At 36.4% G+C, this 17,128-nt stretch overlaps 1 protein-coding gene across 1 annotated transcript in view; it reads left to right on the top strand.

The window, feature by feature from the left end:
• The window catches only part of PRRC1 (proline rich coiled-coil 1), a 40,700-nt gene that overhangs the window by 10,228 nt on the left and 13,344 nt on the right, over positions 1 to 17,128 (top strand). Inside the window, exons 5-7 of the mRNA XM_032336848.1 lie at positions 810 to 912; positions 3,609 to 3,772; positions 10,072 to 10,175. Coding sequence (XP_032192739.1) covers positions 810 to 912; positions 3,609 to 3,772; positions 10,072 to 10,175 — 371 coding nt within the window. The remainder of the gene's footprint in view (positions 1 to 809; positions 913 to 3,608; positions 3,773 to 10,071; positions 10,176 to 17,128) is intronic.

Here is a 17,128-nt window from a genome sequence, read left to right as displayed (position 1 = left end):
CTGAACCACCTTGGTTCAGTGATTGGTTGGAAGAAGTGGAATGATGGCCTGTTAGCCAGGTGCTATCTCAGAAGCCACTGCTCCCCTGAAGTCTTTTTTACCACGGGAGAAGTAGAGCACAAGAAAGGAATACTCAGACCTGGTTCCTTCTGTTTAATAGTGTGGTTTTAAGAATTCAGAGGAATAGGGCTGAGTTAAAAGAGAAAATTTGGGAATAAACACAACAAATGGGAAGTAGAAAAAAATGTTAATAGAAGATAGCAGAGTAATATATATTAATAGGTAAATTTGGGGAGTAATGATGAGAAATGTTGATATTCCTATTTTTTTCTTAGGGAGCGAAGTATGTGTTTATGGAGACAACTAATTATAGTTTTTATTTGGGACCTTGATGGATAGGTTTTGCCTAGTCTTTGTTATAAATAAAAAGATGTGAAATGAAATTAAAATATATTAAAATATATACACACAAAGAAATAAGATGCATATATAGGGATACATGTGTATAATGAATACATATGAATATATACATCCATAAAATGAATACACGTATGTGTGTGTACATGGAATTCCTAGGTCAGTGCTCCTCAGAACGTGGTCTGCACACTGCCATGGGTCTGTGAGAAAAAGAGAATGTGAGAGTGAGCCTTTTGAAAACTTAACAGCAATTTGACATTGCCGTAGCCTTGTTTTTCTTATATTTTACCAAATTACAAGTCTGTGGTGTATCAGAAACATAAGAGTTTTCTTACACCATCAGGTGTTCTTTGCTTAGAATGGGTGTTTATGTGTTATTTTATCTTGTGCAGGGTGTGGCCGGAAATCCTATGGTGAAATCTGTGCTTGATAAAACAAAACATTCAGTAGAAAGCATGATTACAACGCTGGACCCCGGCATGGCTCCATATATCAGTATGTACTTAAGATAGAGCAGCGTCTGCCTGTGTTTTTAAAGTATGTGCCTTTGTCAGGCTCTCACTGTTACTCTATAGTCTTGTAATCAGTGAAAATCCTATGTTGTAAGTTGCTTATAAGTCTTAGTATTATTAATTTATCTTTTTCTTAGTCACAAATTTTGAAAACACCATAGGATGAACTTTGGGAGGAGTGAGACCAATATGCATTAGTATACTAATTAGTACGCTTTAACTGTAAGTAGTATATTTTAATTGTAAATATGGTTAGCGTTGCATTGTATGAATTTTCCTTTATTCACTAAGGACATTTGAAGTGATATTGGTTATATATGATTTTGGTAAGTGTCCAATTATCTGTTTTAATTAAATGTGATTAGACTTAACCTGGGAATAATATTTTTAGAGGAAGTTAATCTATTTATTAAGAATATCTGATTAATAGGTTTGGCGGGGGAGCTGTTTTAACCACTCTTGAATCCTCCTTCCCAAGAATTCTGTAGACATGACATAGGCATACATGTTGTCTGCCATTTAATTTTGAGTGTACCTGTCCACTATGTGAAGAAACAACCACTTTAATGGGATCCGTGGACAATTATTAGTCATTCTGTTAAACATAGCACCTTGGAAGCCAAAGTTGTGCACTAGAACAGAGATTTTCAATAGCAATAAAAAATCAGTTGCTTTCAGCAGTCCTGATCCTGTTGGTAGTTTACAAACCAGTAAATGTCAAAGAACAAGATCTTTGTCCTTTATTATCAGAATTATCATTTATTAAGTGCTTGCTCTGCCAGACAGTACTTAGGAACTCTGCAAGGTAAGTATTTTCCTCAAGTTGTAGATGAGGAAGAGATGATCTCTCTGAGTTTGGGTTCAGAGAGATGATTATCCTCAGCCACACAGCTTGGTGGAGCTAGATTGAGCCCATGTTCAGTTTGTTTCTGCACTTAGCTACTTTGCTTCCCTGAAAGTAGAAAATCGATTTAAGTATCAAGTCAGCTGAATTGTTCTTATAACTGCCTGAGGATTTAGAAATTGGACTCTACCATAGATAAGACTTCCTATATTCATAATAATCGAGTTTGACATAATTCATACATCATATATATTTTTTTCTTCATGAGGTCTTTTTTTTTTTAAGACATTATTTATTAGAGGGGCGCGTGGGTGGCTCAGTGGGTTAAAGCCTCTGCCCTCGGCTCAGGTCATGATCCCAGGGTCCTGGGATCAAGCCCCGTATTGGGCTCTCTGCTCAGCAGGGAGCCTGCTTCCCCCTCTCAGTCTGCCTCTCTGCCTACTTGTGATTTCTCTCTGTCAAATAAATAAATAAAATTAAAAAAAAAAAAGACATTATTTATTAGAGTGAGAGAGAGCACGAGACAGAGGAGGGTCAGAGGGAGAAGCAGAATCCCTAGTAGGTGGGGAACCCCATGTGCGACTTGATTCTGGGATTTGGGAATCATGACCTGAGTTGAAGGCAGATGCTTAACCGATTGAGCCACCCAGGCACCTGCCACAAGCCCATATTTTGAATGAGGGAAAGAAAGAAATTAGTATTTTTGGAGTCCTTGCTATTTTAATAGGTACTGTGTTAGACTGTGAAAGCAGTTATTTACTCCTTAGAACAAGCCCTATGAGGTGGCCAATACTTTGCTGTGAAGAAACAAGCTCAGTGACTTCACTGACGTAACAGAGCTAATGAAGTCAGGATTCAAACCCAAGGCTTTATCTCAGGCCAGTAGTCTGCCTGACATCAAGAAAAAGGCAAAAGGTGAAGGGGGTAGGATTCTGGGGGAAGGTACAAAATGAAATGCCTATTAGTGAATATCATAACTTAACATATGATCTCGATCAGGTAACTGTAAAAAGCAGTAAAACTAATATGAAAAAGTTGACACCTTATTGACAGGCAGTGAAAGCAAGGCCATTCTGATGTAACAAAACTTGAATTAAAACCCAAGGTATTTTTAGAGAAATATTCTAGACATCGTAACACTTTCAGAGATACCAAGAAAACACAAGAACTGTTAGAAATGGATTGTAACACAGTTTAGGTTCCTACATTCTTAGAATTACTTTTCCCATCATCATTAAAGGTGGCACTGCTTATTAACAAAAAGGCTGGGCGCCTGGGTGGCTCAGTGGGTTAAGCGGCTGCCTTTGGCTCAGGTCATGATCTCAGGGTCCTGGGATCGAGTCCCACATCGGGCTTCTTGTTCCGTAGGGAGCCGGCTTCTCCCTCTGCCACTCTGTCTGCCTGTACTCGCTCGCTCTCTCTCTCTCTCTCTCTCTCTGACAAAGAAATAAATAAAATCTTCTTTAAAAAAAAATGCTCCTTTTTAAGTTGGGAAAAGATGGTAGTTTGGGTCTAAACACTTGTAATAAGATGCTATGAGATGAGGGGATGAAAATGTGTGTGATGGATCAGCTGTGTAGTGAAGAGGACTTTGGAGTTTGGCAGATACAGGTTTGAGTCCCGACATCATGGCTAAGTAAGTTGCTTTGTCATCTTGGACAAGGCATTATCAGTCTTAGTTTCCTCAGCCTATAAAAAAAGTTCATCATTTGTGTCTTGCGGTATTTTGTGAGGTTGGTAATAATTATATACCAAAATGTTAGTATATGGCATTTTTGCTTAAGAGAATTTTATTATTTTATTTTGGAATTAAAATTTTCTTCTGATCTTTGTAGAATCTGGAGGTGAACTGGATATTGTAGTGACCTCAAATAAAGAAGTAAAAGTTGCTGCTGTCCGAGATGCCTTCCAGGAGGTCTTTGGCTTAGCTGTGGTCATAGGGGAAGCTGGACAGTCCAATATTGCCCCACAGCCGGTAGGCTATGCAGCTGGATTAAAAGTGAGTAATACAATACCTTTTTTCAGCATAAAGAAACTGGCAGTTAATTTTTTCATAATTCTGGTGATAATCTTTGGTCTTTATGGAGCTAATGGGTTTTTACATTCTGAGGTATTGATCGTCTTGGTTTTTATTTTGACAACTGTTGTGTTACGATGATACAGGGTCAGGTTTGATGCTTGGGGCGGGGAGGAAACACATGCAGAGAATACAGAGAGTAGTTCAGAAGAAATCTTAATCGATTGCTAACCTGTAAGTCCTACTGAACTTAAACATTTTATACTGAAATTATAGTATTACTTGAATTCTCTAAGCTTTATATTACTATCACTGTTAATAATAATAATTTATACTTATGTATTTCTTCATGGTTTTGGAAACTCTTAACATATTTGAAATTTTCCAGAGTAGTAATGGGGCTCCAGTAGGCAGGTTCTAGATTGACCCTCTAAGTCTGCCTTTTCCCTTGTGCTTGCTGACGGGACTCAGCATTCTTCAGAAAGCTTTCCCTTGCTTCCTCGGCTTGATTCTTCCTTTCTCCATCCTTTTAATTCCCTTGTCTTAAAGACCCAACTAGCTAGCACCCTATAGGTATGTATTACACCTTTATATAACCAGAGTTTTCCAGGATCTCTCTCTCTCTTTTTTTTGGCCAGGATCTCTTTTAATAGAGACCTATTAAATCTTACTATCAGTAGTAATATCAAAAGGAGGGCACTGCCTTAGTTTTTCCATAGTGAGAGAAGAGAATCTTGTGATCAAGTCTATACATAATAAACTCTCCATAACAGGGACAGATGATAGGATAACTTACTTTAAAGAGAAATTTCATACAAGTGCATAGTGACACCACCACTTCAGTATTACACAGTTTGTCTTCTGGCCTGTTACTATTTAAAAATTTGTCCCATGTCTGCATAAAACCAGGCCAATTTCCAGTGAACTAGAACTGGTCCCCCCAAATCAGTGAAGGTTAAAGTTCCAAGAATCCTGTCCTCCCATTTTATTTATTTATTTATTTATTTATTTATTTATTTATTACCACCAGTATATAGACACACAGGAACAAATGAACACTGAACCAGGTCATCAGCATACAAATATTTCTCCCGCTTTAAAAAGCATACAAAAGAAATTTTTAACAGATTTTTTTTAACCTCCTCTTCTCATGATCTAATACCTTAATTTTTAGTTGCTTCTTTTTGCAGCAGAACAACTCCACAAAGAATTGCCAGCATTTTATCTCTAGTTGTTTCCTGCATATTCTCTTACCCCTGGCTCCGTCAGGTGCTCAGCCTGACTCCTCGGAGAATGCTGTACAGATCAGCAGTGTTCCCCATCTTGTTTTGCCTGTCAGTGGCTTTTGAGACAGTTCTTATTCTTTATTGTTTCTTTCACTTCTGAAGCGCCACACTGTTTTTTTTCCGCCGCCTCACTATTTGCTCACTCCTCTGTGCCGCCTCTTTTGGTTTCCCCTAATGATCCTGTCTTTACATTCCTTCCCTCGTGAGCTCATAGTGTCTCATGGCTTTAAATACCATCTGTGAGTGGACAGTTTCAAGTTTCTATCTCCAGCACTGGCCTCTCACCTAAACTAGATGCATGTTGAAGTTGTCTGAGTTCTCAACACCTTAAACTGAATGTCTCAAACTTAACTGTACCTAGCATCCATCTGCTTTTCTTTCCTCCAAGCCTGTTCCTTTAGCCTTGTCCATCTCTGTTCATTGATGGCAGCACTATCCTTCCCGTTTCTCAGGTGAGCCACCTTAGAGTCACCCATAACTTCTCTCTTTATCCATGTCTGGTTCTTCAGGAAATCTTATTCATCCTCCACACTTGTTCACAGTGTGTCCAGCATCTGACTCCTCACATCACTGCGTCTCTCTCTGGAGCCTTGCCATTGCCTACTACGAGGCCATCCAATTTTAGTGTTATCTGATAAGGTAACTTTGTGGCCTTCTAGGTCATTCTGAACAGAGTAGACCGGTAATCCTTTTAAGTCATAGGTCAGAACATGTCACTTGTGTTTCAGCACTTTATATTTTACTCATTGTAAACCCACATTCCTTAGGGTGGCTTCCATGGCCCCAACACAGTCTGGCTGATGTGGTGCTTGTTTCCTCTCTGGCTGCTTCTCCAGCGGACCTTCCCATTGCCCACTCATGCCAGTCACGCTGTCTTCCTTCTGTTCTTCATACTTGGCTGGCATGCTCCTCTCTTAGCCTTTTCTCTAGCTCTTTCTTCTCTTTGGGACATTCTTCCCTCAAATATATACTTGGTTGACTTTCTAAACCTTCCTTAAGTCTTCACTCTAGTCTTCCTTGCATGGCGAGGTCTGTCCTCATTGCCTGCTGAGTACTACATTCCACACTTACATACCAAGATCACCCTTCCTCTCCTCTCTGTTTCCTTTCCTGTAGTACTCAGCACCTTCTCCTACACTGTGTCATTTAGTTTTATATTCGTGTTTTATGTTTTCCCATAGGAATTAAGGTCCTCAAGAGCAGGACCTTTTTTTTGAGTCATGGATGTGAACTCTCAGATGTTCTTTAAATGAGTATCTAGGAGTTTTATCAAATTCCAAATGCTAAACTTCAGGGATGCCTGGGTGGCTCAGTCAGTTATGTGGCTGCCTTCAGCTCAGGTCATGATCCCAGAGTCCTGGGATTGAGCCCGCATCGGGCTCCCTGCTCAGTGGGGATCTGTTTCTCCCTCTACCCTTCCCCCCTGCTTGTGATCTATCATTCATGTTCTCTCTCAAAATAAATAAAATCTTCAAATAAATTAATAAATTAAACCTTAAACACAGAATTAAAAGTGCAGGAGTATGTTTTTAAAATTCTTTATTTCCTCAAGTAAACAGTCTAGTATGCAAAATACTTTCATTGTGAGGTTTGCTTTCACACTTTTACTTTAACACCCTATCAGTTTCATGAGGAGAATAAAGATGTTTCATTTAATAGCACTCTAGTGGCCCATCCATTGTGATACCTTGATCAAACCTCCACAATCAATCAGTGATCTTCAGACTTGTCTAGAAGTACCTCTGTTGATACACAAAGATTTTACAAGCTGTAAAGAGACCCAGAGAGTTTTAAGGAACTCAGCTTCTTCAGCTTCCATATGTACTCTTGCCTAAAAATTTTCTGCCTGAATACTTACCTGTGGTTAATTAAGGTAACTTGTTCTCCTTTCCCATCTCCCCCTTACAAAGCCCACTTCGCTTCCTTTGGGAAATGAGACATACCTTGTATCCACTAAATATTCACATGATACATTGCCTCCAAACATAAAATACTCCCAAGTGTCATCGGAAGGAAGGGACAATTCAAAATAGTGTTTTTGATGTTGGGAATACAAATGACATAATGCCTGGGTAAAACCCTTTTGGAAGTCATGTGGCTTCCTTTTGTTTGTTCCCATCAAAAATAAAGAGGGGACCAGACTGAGTTGTCACCTGATAGGTCATTAATTTTTGATGATAAATCACCATGTGATATTTGGAGTATAATTCAAAATTTCACAGTTTTAAAAACAAGGGTCTTAAATATTTTGTTATAGTAAATATTATTACATAGAAGATACTTAAAAATCATTAGGTGCTGTTCTTGTAAGGCTGAGATTTTTTCTGAAAGAAAAACCTCATCTTCTAGATCATACTTCAGTTATGTTGTGGTTTGACTACTGTCCGACAGATTCATTGTGCTATTGGTTTTGCTCTTCAAATTCAGACATTGGGTTTCTTTTCCATAATTTTTTTTAAAAGATTTTATTTATTTATTTGATAGAGATCACAAGTAGGCAGAGAGGCAGGCAGAGAGAGAGTGGGAAGCAGGCTCCCTGCTGAGCAGAGAGCCCAATGCGGGGCTCGATTCCAGGACCCTGAGATCATGACCTGAGCCGAAGGCAGAGGGTTTAACCCACTGAGCCACGCAGGTGCCCCCTTTTCCATAATTTTTAATAAAAGCTTAAAATAAAAATTCATTAAAACTGATAACATGCATAGGAAAATCATTTATAAATTTATCAGTTTTTAATTCTTTTCAGAAACAGTAGAGGGAGCTAATGAGAAGAAAAATAATGTAGAATCCTAAAATATTAAAATTTCAATCCAGATTTTTTTACTCCCCATCAGATTGTATTTGAAGTGATTGGCTCTTTGAAGGAAAACTGAAGTTTAAAGGAAATAAATCTGCTATAATTAACGTTAGGAAGCCCCTGAAACTTATGTGCCAGCCATTAATTTCATCAAAAAGCCTGTCATAGTTACCACCACTGTTTTATAACTTATATTCATCAAAGATGTAGATAACATTTACATGCACATTAGAAGCAGCATGGGATTTTGATTAAACAAAATTGCTTAGTATAAACTCTTAGAGTACAGGGTAAACTCTGGGGGCCTTTCTGTATCTTTCTTCTGTTCGAGACAATTACTTAAGTGTGGTCTGAAAACTATGTAATTCTTGATTCCTTACACTTCTGAAAATAAAGTTAAAATTTCATTCTCAAAATGAAAGGGCTAATCTTAAGTGTAAGGGCTAATCTTAAAGTGTCTATATTTGTGATTCCAGAAGATGCCACACTTAATTAACATCAGAGGAGAAGAGGCACATATAACCCTCACTTCATTTTTTTTATGAAATAAAAAGCTCTGTGTTGTAGGATAGTAGAAAATGAACAAGCTTAGTTTCCTGGAAGCATCAGATCTAGGGCTATTTTGTTGCAGTGCTTAGCTGAGATATCTTCAAAGAGCCAGGAATGAATCTCCTAAATACCCCACTAATCCTATAATAGTTTTTACTGAATTAACATTTTTTTTTTAAAGATTTTACTTATTTATTTGACAAACGGAGATCACAAGTAGGCAGAGAGGCAGGCAGAGAGAGAGAGGAGGAAGCAGGCTCCCTGCAGAGCAGAGAGCTCGATGTGGGGCTCTATCCCAGGATCCTGGGATCATGACCTGAGCTGAAGGCAGAGGCTTTAACCCACTGAGCCACCCAAGGGCCCCAACTAAATTAACATTTATTTAAACTTACTCATAAGCAAATTTAACCATTACTGATTTCCTCTTGGGAGGAAAATGATTTAGGCAAATTTACATTATTCAGTGTAACATCTGTTAAATTTTCTTTCAAATTCAACAGCTGCCTCCTCATTCACTGTTACTAGATTGACATCATTCAGATTCTTAACATAAGCGATACAAATTTTTAAGAAGGCCCTTATTTCTTACCTTTTGTTGGGTTAGACTGTGCGTGGTACTAGAGAGATAAAAGTAAGATAATCAATATTAGTATAGCTTAATTCATACCTTCTTTCATCCTTCATAATTATAAGCTAATATCTTAAATTGGTTTATCCATTTTCATGCACTGGTCAGCTTCTCCTCTTTATTTCTGTTGTCTCTGAAATAAGTTTAGTTATCTCTAGAAGTGTCCTAGCTTTTGAAATTCTCATTTGATAAGGATTGACCACTTTTTCTTATTCACTACTTACCTCTGCTGTCCAGAGTAAAAGTAGGTTAATGTATTATCAATGGTAGTTTTATTCAAAAAAATAGAACACATTTTGTCTTGCTTTTTGAATACTTACTTTCACTTCCCTTATGAACACTGTTAATGAGGTGATTCAGATAAAGTAGTAAGTAGCAATTTTATTAGAAAACTTGGAGTTTTCTACCATAAGAAATGTATTGATGATTTTGAGTTATCTGTACAGTGTTCTAGTCCCTCAGTTTTATTGCATATTAATAACTTTCTTAAATAAGTTTCAGTGCAATATACACGTTTGTAGTTAAAAATAAATCACCAGTCATTTTCATGCATATTTTAGGCTATCTTTAAAGGAAGTAAGAAGCCAGAGAAAAAAAATCCACTTTGATATGACTGCCTACCTAGATACCTCAAGAGAAAATTAAATAAAAACGACTAGGTCTGAAAAAAGATTTTTGTCAGTAAGGTAGCCCTTAGCAGATCAACATTAAGAAGTACATAGTTTCATTATATTAGTAATGACCAATTAAAACATTAATATAAATATCCATTTTATAGTAGCAACCAAAATAATAGTGTATGTGGGAATATTTAGAATGTGTTGTATGAACTGTTAATACCAAGGGGCACATGATTGGATTTTTTTTTTACTATTCTTTATACTTCCATATTTTTTGAATATTTACAGTGGGTGTATAGGTGTTCATGTGTAAATGTATTTGTGTAATATTGTATAATCATAAATTAGGATATTTGATACTGAATGATTAGAAATAGTCTCTAACCTCCATGGTTGTCATTCAGGGTGCCCAGGAACGGATAGACAGCTTGCGTCGAGCTGGAGTGATCCATGAAAAACAGACTGCTGTGTCAGTAGAAAACTTCATTGCAGAATTGCTACCTGACAAGTAAGAGGCTTTTTTTTTTTAATAACATAATAACAAATTTGCTTTCTTGTAGTGAGAACTCTCAGGATCTACTCTTTCAGCAATTTTCATATACACAATATAGTAGTATTAAGTGTAGTCACTGTGCTGTACATTTGATCCTCATGACTTAATAACTGAAAATTTCTATCTTCTAACCTGCTTCACTCATTTTAGTCGCCTCCGCCATCACCCTGCCAACCATCAGTCTGTCTTTGTGAGTTTCTTTTTTTTATTCCATGTAAAAGTGGGATTATATGGTATTTATTTTCTCTGACTTTTTTCCCTTAGTATAATGCCCTGAAGGTCCATGCATACTGTTGGAAATGGCAAGATTTCCTTCAATTTCCATGGCTGAATAATGTAGTGTGTGTGTGTGTGTGTGTGTGTGTGTGTGTGTGTGTTTATGCACACATTTTCTTGATTCATTCTTTCATTGACAGGCACTTAGGTTGCTTCCATGTCTTGGTTATTGTCAGTAATGCTGCAGTGAACTGGGTGGGAGGTGCATATATATCTACAAGGTAGTGTTCTCATTTCCCTCCAATAAATAACCAGAAGTGGAAATGCTGGATCATATAGCTCATTTAATCTTTTGAGGAACTTCAAGATTGTTTTCCATAGTGGCTGCACCAGTTTACTTTCTTATCAAGAACTTTCTTTTTCTCCATATCTTTTCCAACACTTTTATTTTTTTACTTTTTGGTAGTAGCCATCCTAACAGGTGTTAAGGTAATACCTCATTTTGGTTTTGATTTGCATCTCCCTAATGAAGAGTGATGTTGAGCATCTTTTCATGTGTCTATTGGAAAACTTTCGTGTGTCTTAGGAAAACTTTTCAGAGCCTCTGCTCATTTTTTAATTGGATTCTTTTTTTTGCTCTTAAGTTCTTTGAGTTTTTGATAGGTTTTAGATGTTAACACTTTCTGAGGTATGTGATTTGTGAATGTTTTCTCCCCTTCAGAAGGTTGCCTTTTCATTTTGTTGATGGTTTCCTTTGCTGTGTAGAACCTTTTTAGTTTGATGTAGTCCTACTTAATGATTTTTGCCTTTGTTGCCTTTGCTTTTGGTGTCAAATCCAAAATATTATCACCAAGATTGGTATCAAACAACTTACACCATCGTCTAGAAGTTTGGTTTGTGGTCTTAAGTTCAAGTCTTGAATCTATTTGAGTTACTTTTTGTGTATGGTGTAAGTACTCCAGTTTCCCCAACACCATGTATTGTACAGACTGTACTTTTCCCATTGTATATTCCTGGCAGTTTGGTGTAAACTAATTGGCCATATAGGTGTGGGTTTATTCCTCAGTTCTTTTTTCTGTTGGATTGATCTTTGTGTCTATTATTATGCCAATACCATACTATTTTGATGGGTATAGCTTTGTAATATAGTTCAAAATATAGTTTGAAATCAAAGAGTGTGACGCTGCTTCTTTCTCAAGATGGCTTTGGCTATTCAGGGTCTTGTTCCATACAAACTTGAGGGTTGTTCTGTTTCTGTGAAAAATGCCATTGGAATTTTTGTAGAGATTATATTGAATTTGTAGATTGCTTAATGAATACTGTGGATATTTTAACAATTTTAATTTTTTGAATCCCTCAATCTGGAATATTTTTTTCATATATTTGAGTTTTCAGTTTTTTCCATTAATGTCTTACATAGTTTTCAGAGTAGAGATTTTTCACCTTCTTGGTTAAATCTATTCTTCAGTGTTTTGTCACAGTGTTCTGTCATTCCTCAGTGTTTGGATGTGATTTTTAAGTGGTATTTTTTCTCTAAGTTTTCTTTTTGGTAGTTTATTAGTGTATAGATATGCAACAGATTTTGGCATATCTATACACTACAGATTTTGATTTTTTATTCTGCACTTTTACTGAATTCATTTATAAGTTCTAAGTTTTAGAGGTTTTATTTTGTTTACTTGTTTGTATTGTTTTTCCATATGTAGTATCATGTCATCTGAAAATAATCACAGGTTTTCTTCTTCCCTTCCAGTTTGGATCCCTTTTATTTGTTTTTCTTGCCTAATTGCTCTGGTAAGGATTTTCAGTACCATACTGAATAAAGGAAGTGGAAAGAGTGGGCATCTTTGTCTTGTTCCTGATCTTAGAGGAAACACTTTCAGCTTTTGATTGTTGAATGTGATACTAGCTATGGGCTTATCATATGTGGCCTTTATTATTTTGAGTACATTCTTTCTAAACCTGTTCAGAGAGTTTTTATCATTACCAGTAGTTGAATCACATGCTTTTTCTCTATATTGGGGATGATCTTAACGATTTTTGCCCTTGATTTTGTTATTGTGTTGTATCATGTTGGTCTATGGATGTGGAACCATCTCTACATCTCTAGAATAAACCCTAAATGATGTGTATGATCCTTCTAATATATTGTTGAATTTGGCTTAATATTCTGTTGAAAATTTTTACTTATCTGTTTCTATGGAAATTGGCCTTTGATTCTCTCTTCTGTTGTGTCTTTGTCTGATTTTGGTATCAGGGTAATGCTGGCCTTGTAAAATGAGTTTGGAGGTGTCCCTTCTCTTTTTGTTTTGGAAGACTTTGAGAAGTGTTGGTAGTAATTTTTCTTTAAATGTTTGGTAGAGTTCACTAGTGAAGGGGTCTGGTTCTGACAGATGTCTGTTGGGAGGTTTTTGATTACTGACTAGAATCTCCTTACTAGAAATCAGTCTATTTTTGATTGATTTTCGATTTCTTCATGATTCAGTCTTGGTAGGTTATATGTTTCTAGAAATGTATCCATGTATTCTAGGTTATCTAGTTTGATGGCATATAATTATTCAGTAAGAGACTTATTTTGTCTATCTTACGAGCAGAATACAGTTAGTTCTGGGGTTACTGAGACTGAATATCTAGTTTAAAAATGTTTAGGTATTCAGTCTTTAACTATCCTATTTTAGAGAAAATTATATTCTGGTCTAGCTTTATCATCTAACCAGCTGTGTCATCTCTGCTACCTAGGTTTCTCTTTTTTAATTATAAAATGGAGATAATAATGTTTACATCTTAAGATTGGTGCTATTATATTTAGTGACTATATACACAATACAGTACTGTTTTGGCTGAGGTAATTGACCACCAGTAGCCAACATAATCATTCACATAGTTATTCAGCGTAATGGAAGGTATGGGAAACAGGGCCTGGTGCCAGTCATCAGGTTTGAGATCTGAGCAATGATGCTTATCTATTTAGTTTGGAGGATATTCAGAGAATCGTATTCATTATGGTCTTTTCAGGGCTTTGTACTTTAGTTGGCTTTTTTATGGGAGAAATTATTTTTAAAATGCTGAATTTATTTATACTGAAAGAGCTTCCTAACTTTTGAAATCGATCTCTTTTGTAATTACATTTGGTTTTGTTATTTTTTTTGTTTATTTATTATTGAATAGCGTTGTGCCTGGGACTTAATGGCTATAGTATATTAAAAATATTCTCCAGCTCTGAGAAGTTCTCCCAACTGCTGGCCAGTTGGGAGAAAATAATGTACACAGATGAACTGTTTTAAGTGACTGTATAAAATAGTGTGTAATTTTTTGTAGGAAATATATGCAATTCAATGAGAAATAACTGAATGTAGAGGTAGCATCAGATGAGATACGTGAGTGAGTGGGACTTGGACAGGATTGTGAAGAGTAGGTAAAATTTGGGTAAGTGACAAATATAGGACATTGTGAGTGGAGGAAGAGTTTGAAGATGATGAAGAGGATTCTGGGGTCAGTAGTTAAACTAGCTTTGCTGATCATTTGTTGGATTAGGAAATCAAGAAGTGATTTGGGACAGAGAGCTTTGAATGCTTTCCGTGTAAGCACCAAAGAGCCATCTAGTGATCATTATTTCATTTTTCCCTTATCTTAAGTTTTTACAATTCATTTATTGGTTATCTTAGAAATTAGTCTTTTAATAATAAAAATTGTGACTTGGTAATACTGAACCACTGTTAGTATTCTTTACCCAACATCCCCTTCATCTTTTATGGTATTATTTTCAGTTTTCTTAATTGTGCATACATTTTACACTCCTAAGGTATTAGTAGTGTTGTCCTTTACTGTCAGTATTCATTGATACTTATTCTCTGAATTCCTTCCTGTAGTTTTGTTTTCCTTTTTGGGATCATTTTTCTTCTGTCTTAGGGACTTCCTTTGGTACTACATTGCAATGGAAGATTTTACCTACAAACTTTCTTAGCTACTGTTTGTCTGAAAAAAAAATTTTTTTTTAAGATGTCATTTATTTGAGAGAGTGAGCTTGAGCAGGGGTAAGGGTAAAGGGAGAGGGAAAAGCAGACTCCCAGCTGAGCACAGAACCCAACACGAGGCTCGATCCCAGGACCCCAAGATAATGACTCGAACTGAAGGCAGACACTTAACCAGCTGAGCCACCCACGTGCCTCTGAAGATACTTTTAATTCACATTTACTAAGGCTGTTTTTGCTGAATATACAAGTCTAGATTGGCCGTTCTTTTCATTTGGCACTTTACTTTTTCTTTAATCAAAATAAACTTGTGGTACAATGTTTTATTAGTTTGAGGTATATAGCATAGTTATTAAACAATTCTGTACATTACAGAATGTTCACCGTAAGTGTAATTATCATCTTCACTCTACAAAATTATTATGGTGTTTGTTACTATTCTGTATGCTGTATTTTTGTCCCCCTGACTTATTTTATAACTGGAAGTTTGTACCTCTTAATCCCCTTCCCTATTTAGCCTGTCCTCCCACACCCTTCTCTTCTGGCAACCACCAGTTTATTGTCTTTCTGTTTGTTTGTTAATGTGTTTGGTTTTTTAGTTCCACATGTCAGTGAAATCGTATGATACTTGTCTTCCTGGGTCAGACTTATTTCACTTAGCATAATAGTCTCTAGGTCCATGTTGTTCCAAGTGGCAAGATGTCATTCTTTATGACTAATATTCCTGTGTGTGTGTGTGTGTGTGTGTGTGTGTGTGTGTGTGTCTGTCTCATATCTTAATCCATTCGTCTGTCAGTGTACATTTAGGTTGCTTCCCTAGCTTGGCTATTATGAATAATGCTGCAGTCGGCATATGGATGCAGGTATCTTTCTGAATTAGTATTTTTTTCTTTGGGTAAATACCCAGAGTGAAATTACTGGATAATAAGGTATTTCCATTTTTAATCTTTTGAGGAACCTCCATACTGTTTTCCACAGTGGCTGTATCACTTTACATTCCCACCAACAGTGCACGAAGGACCCTTTTTCTCTGCATCCTTGCCAATACTTGTTATTTATCTTTTTAAAATTTTAGTTATTCTGGCATTCTCTTTGTGGTTTTGATTTGCATTTCTCTGATGATGAGTTTTGTTGTACATCTTTTAATGTGTCTTTTGGTCATCTGGATGTCTTTTGTTGGAAAAATGTCTGTTCATGTCTTCCTTTTTTTTTTTTTTTAAGATTTTATTTAATGGAGAGAGAGCAAGAGAGCATGAGCAGGGTGAAGGTCAGAGAGAGAGGCAGATTCTCTGCTGAGCAGGGAGGCCAATGTGGGAATCAATCCCTGGACCCTGGGATCATGACCTGAGCTGAAGGCAGATGGTTAATCTACTGAGCCACCCAAGTGCCCTTTTCTGCCCATTTTTAACTGGATTATTTGGTTTTTGGTGTAGTTTATATTAGAGTTTTTTATAGGGATATTAACCCCTTATTGGATATATCCTTTGCAAAGATACTTTGTTAGGTAGGATTGCCTTTTTGTTTTGTTGATGGTTTCCTTTGTTGTGGAAAAGTTTTTTATTTTGGTGTAGTCTCAATGTTTATTTTTGCTTTTGTTTCCCTTGCATGAGGAGATATATTTAGAAAGAAAGTTACTCAGGCTGATGTTTAAGATACTGCTGTCTTGTGTTTTGTTTTAGGAATTATTTATGTTTAAGTTTTAATTAATTAAAATTTTTTTTTATGTTTATGTTTTATGTTTAAGCTCAAATACTACATTTAAGTCCATTTTGAGTTTGTGAATGGTGTTAGAAATTGGTCCATTGGTACCATTTATTGAAAACTTTTCCCCATTGTATATTCTGGCCAATTTTGTCCAAGTACTTTTGTCCAGTAAATTTTGTCCAATTTACTGACCATGTAAATGTGCGTTTATTTCCGGGTTCTCTACATTGTTTTATGGGTCTTTATGTTTATTGTACCAGTATCCTAGAAATTTGGTTACTTTAGCTTCAAAGTGTAGGGCTTGAAGTTTTGGATTATAATACCTCTAGCTTTTTTCTTTTTCCAGATTGCTTTGGCTATTCAAGGTATTTTGTATTTTTATACATATTTTAGTAGTATTTTCTCTAGTTCTGTGAAAAATTATACCAGTATTTTAATAGGGATGCATTGAATCTGTAGATTGTTTTGGGTAATGTGGATATCTTAATGCTGTTGCTTTTACTAATCCGTAAGCATGGAATATCTTTCCATTTGTGTCACCTTTAGCTTCTCTTCATTGTCTTATAGTTTTAAGATTACAGGTCTTGGGCATCTGGGTGGCTCAGTTGTTAAGCTCTGCCTTCAGCATGATCCCAGGGTCATGCTGGGATGTTATTTATCTTTTGGTGTTTGTGATGATCCCAGGGTCCTGGGGTCAAGCCCCAAATCGGGCTCTGTGCTCTGCCTGAAACCTGCTTCTCCCTCTTCCACGCCGCCCCCCCCCCCGCATCCCCCCACCTCCACCTGTGTTCCCTTTCTCACTATGTCTCTGTCAAATAAATAAATAAAATATTTAAAAAAAAGAAAGTACAGGTCTTTCACCTTCTTTGCGGAATATATTCTCAGGTATTTTATTCATCTGATGCACTTTTAAATGGGGTTGTTTTCTGTTATTAGTGTGCAGAAGTATACCAGATTTCCATGTTTTGACTTTGTGTCTTGCAACTTTGAGTTTTGTGGCATCTTTAAGTTTTCCTG

This window comes from Mustela erminea, chromosome 3 (assembly GCF_009829155.1).
Source record: "Mustela erminea isolate mMusErm1 chromosome 3, mMusErm1.Pri, whole genome shotgun sequence".
Taxonomy (NCBI): domain Eukaryota; kingdom Metazoa; phylum Chordata; class Mammalia; order Carnivora; family Mustelidae; genus Mustela; species Mustela erminea.
This window is presented reverse-complemented; position numbering and strand designations above follow the sequence as displayed.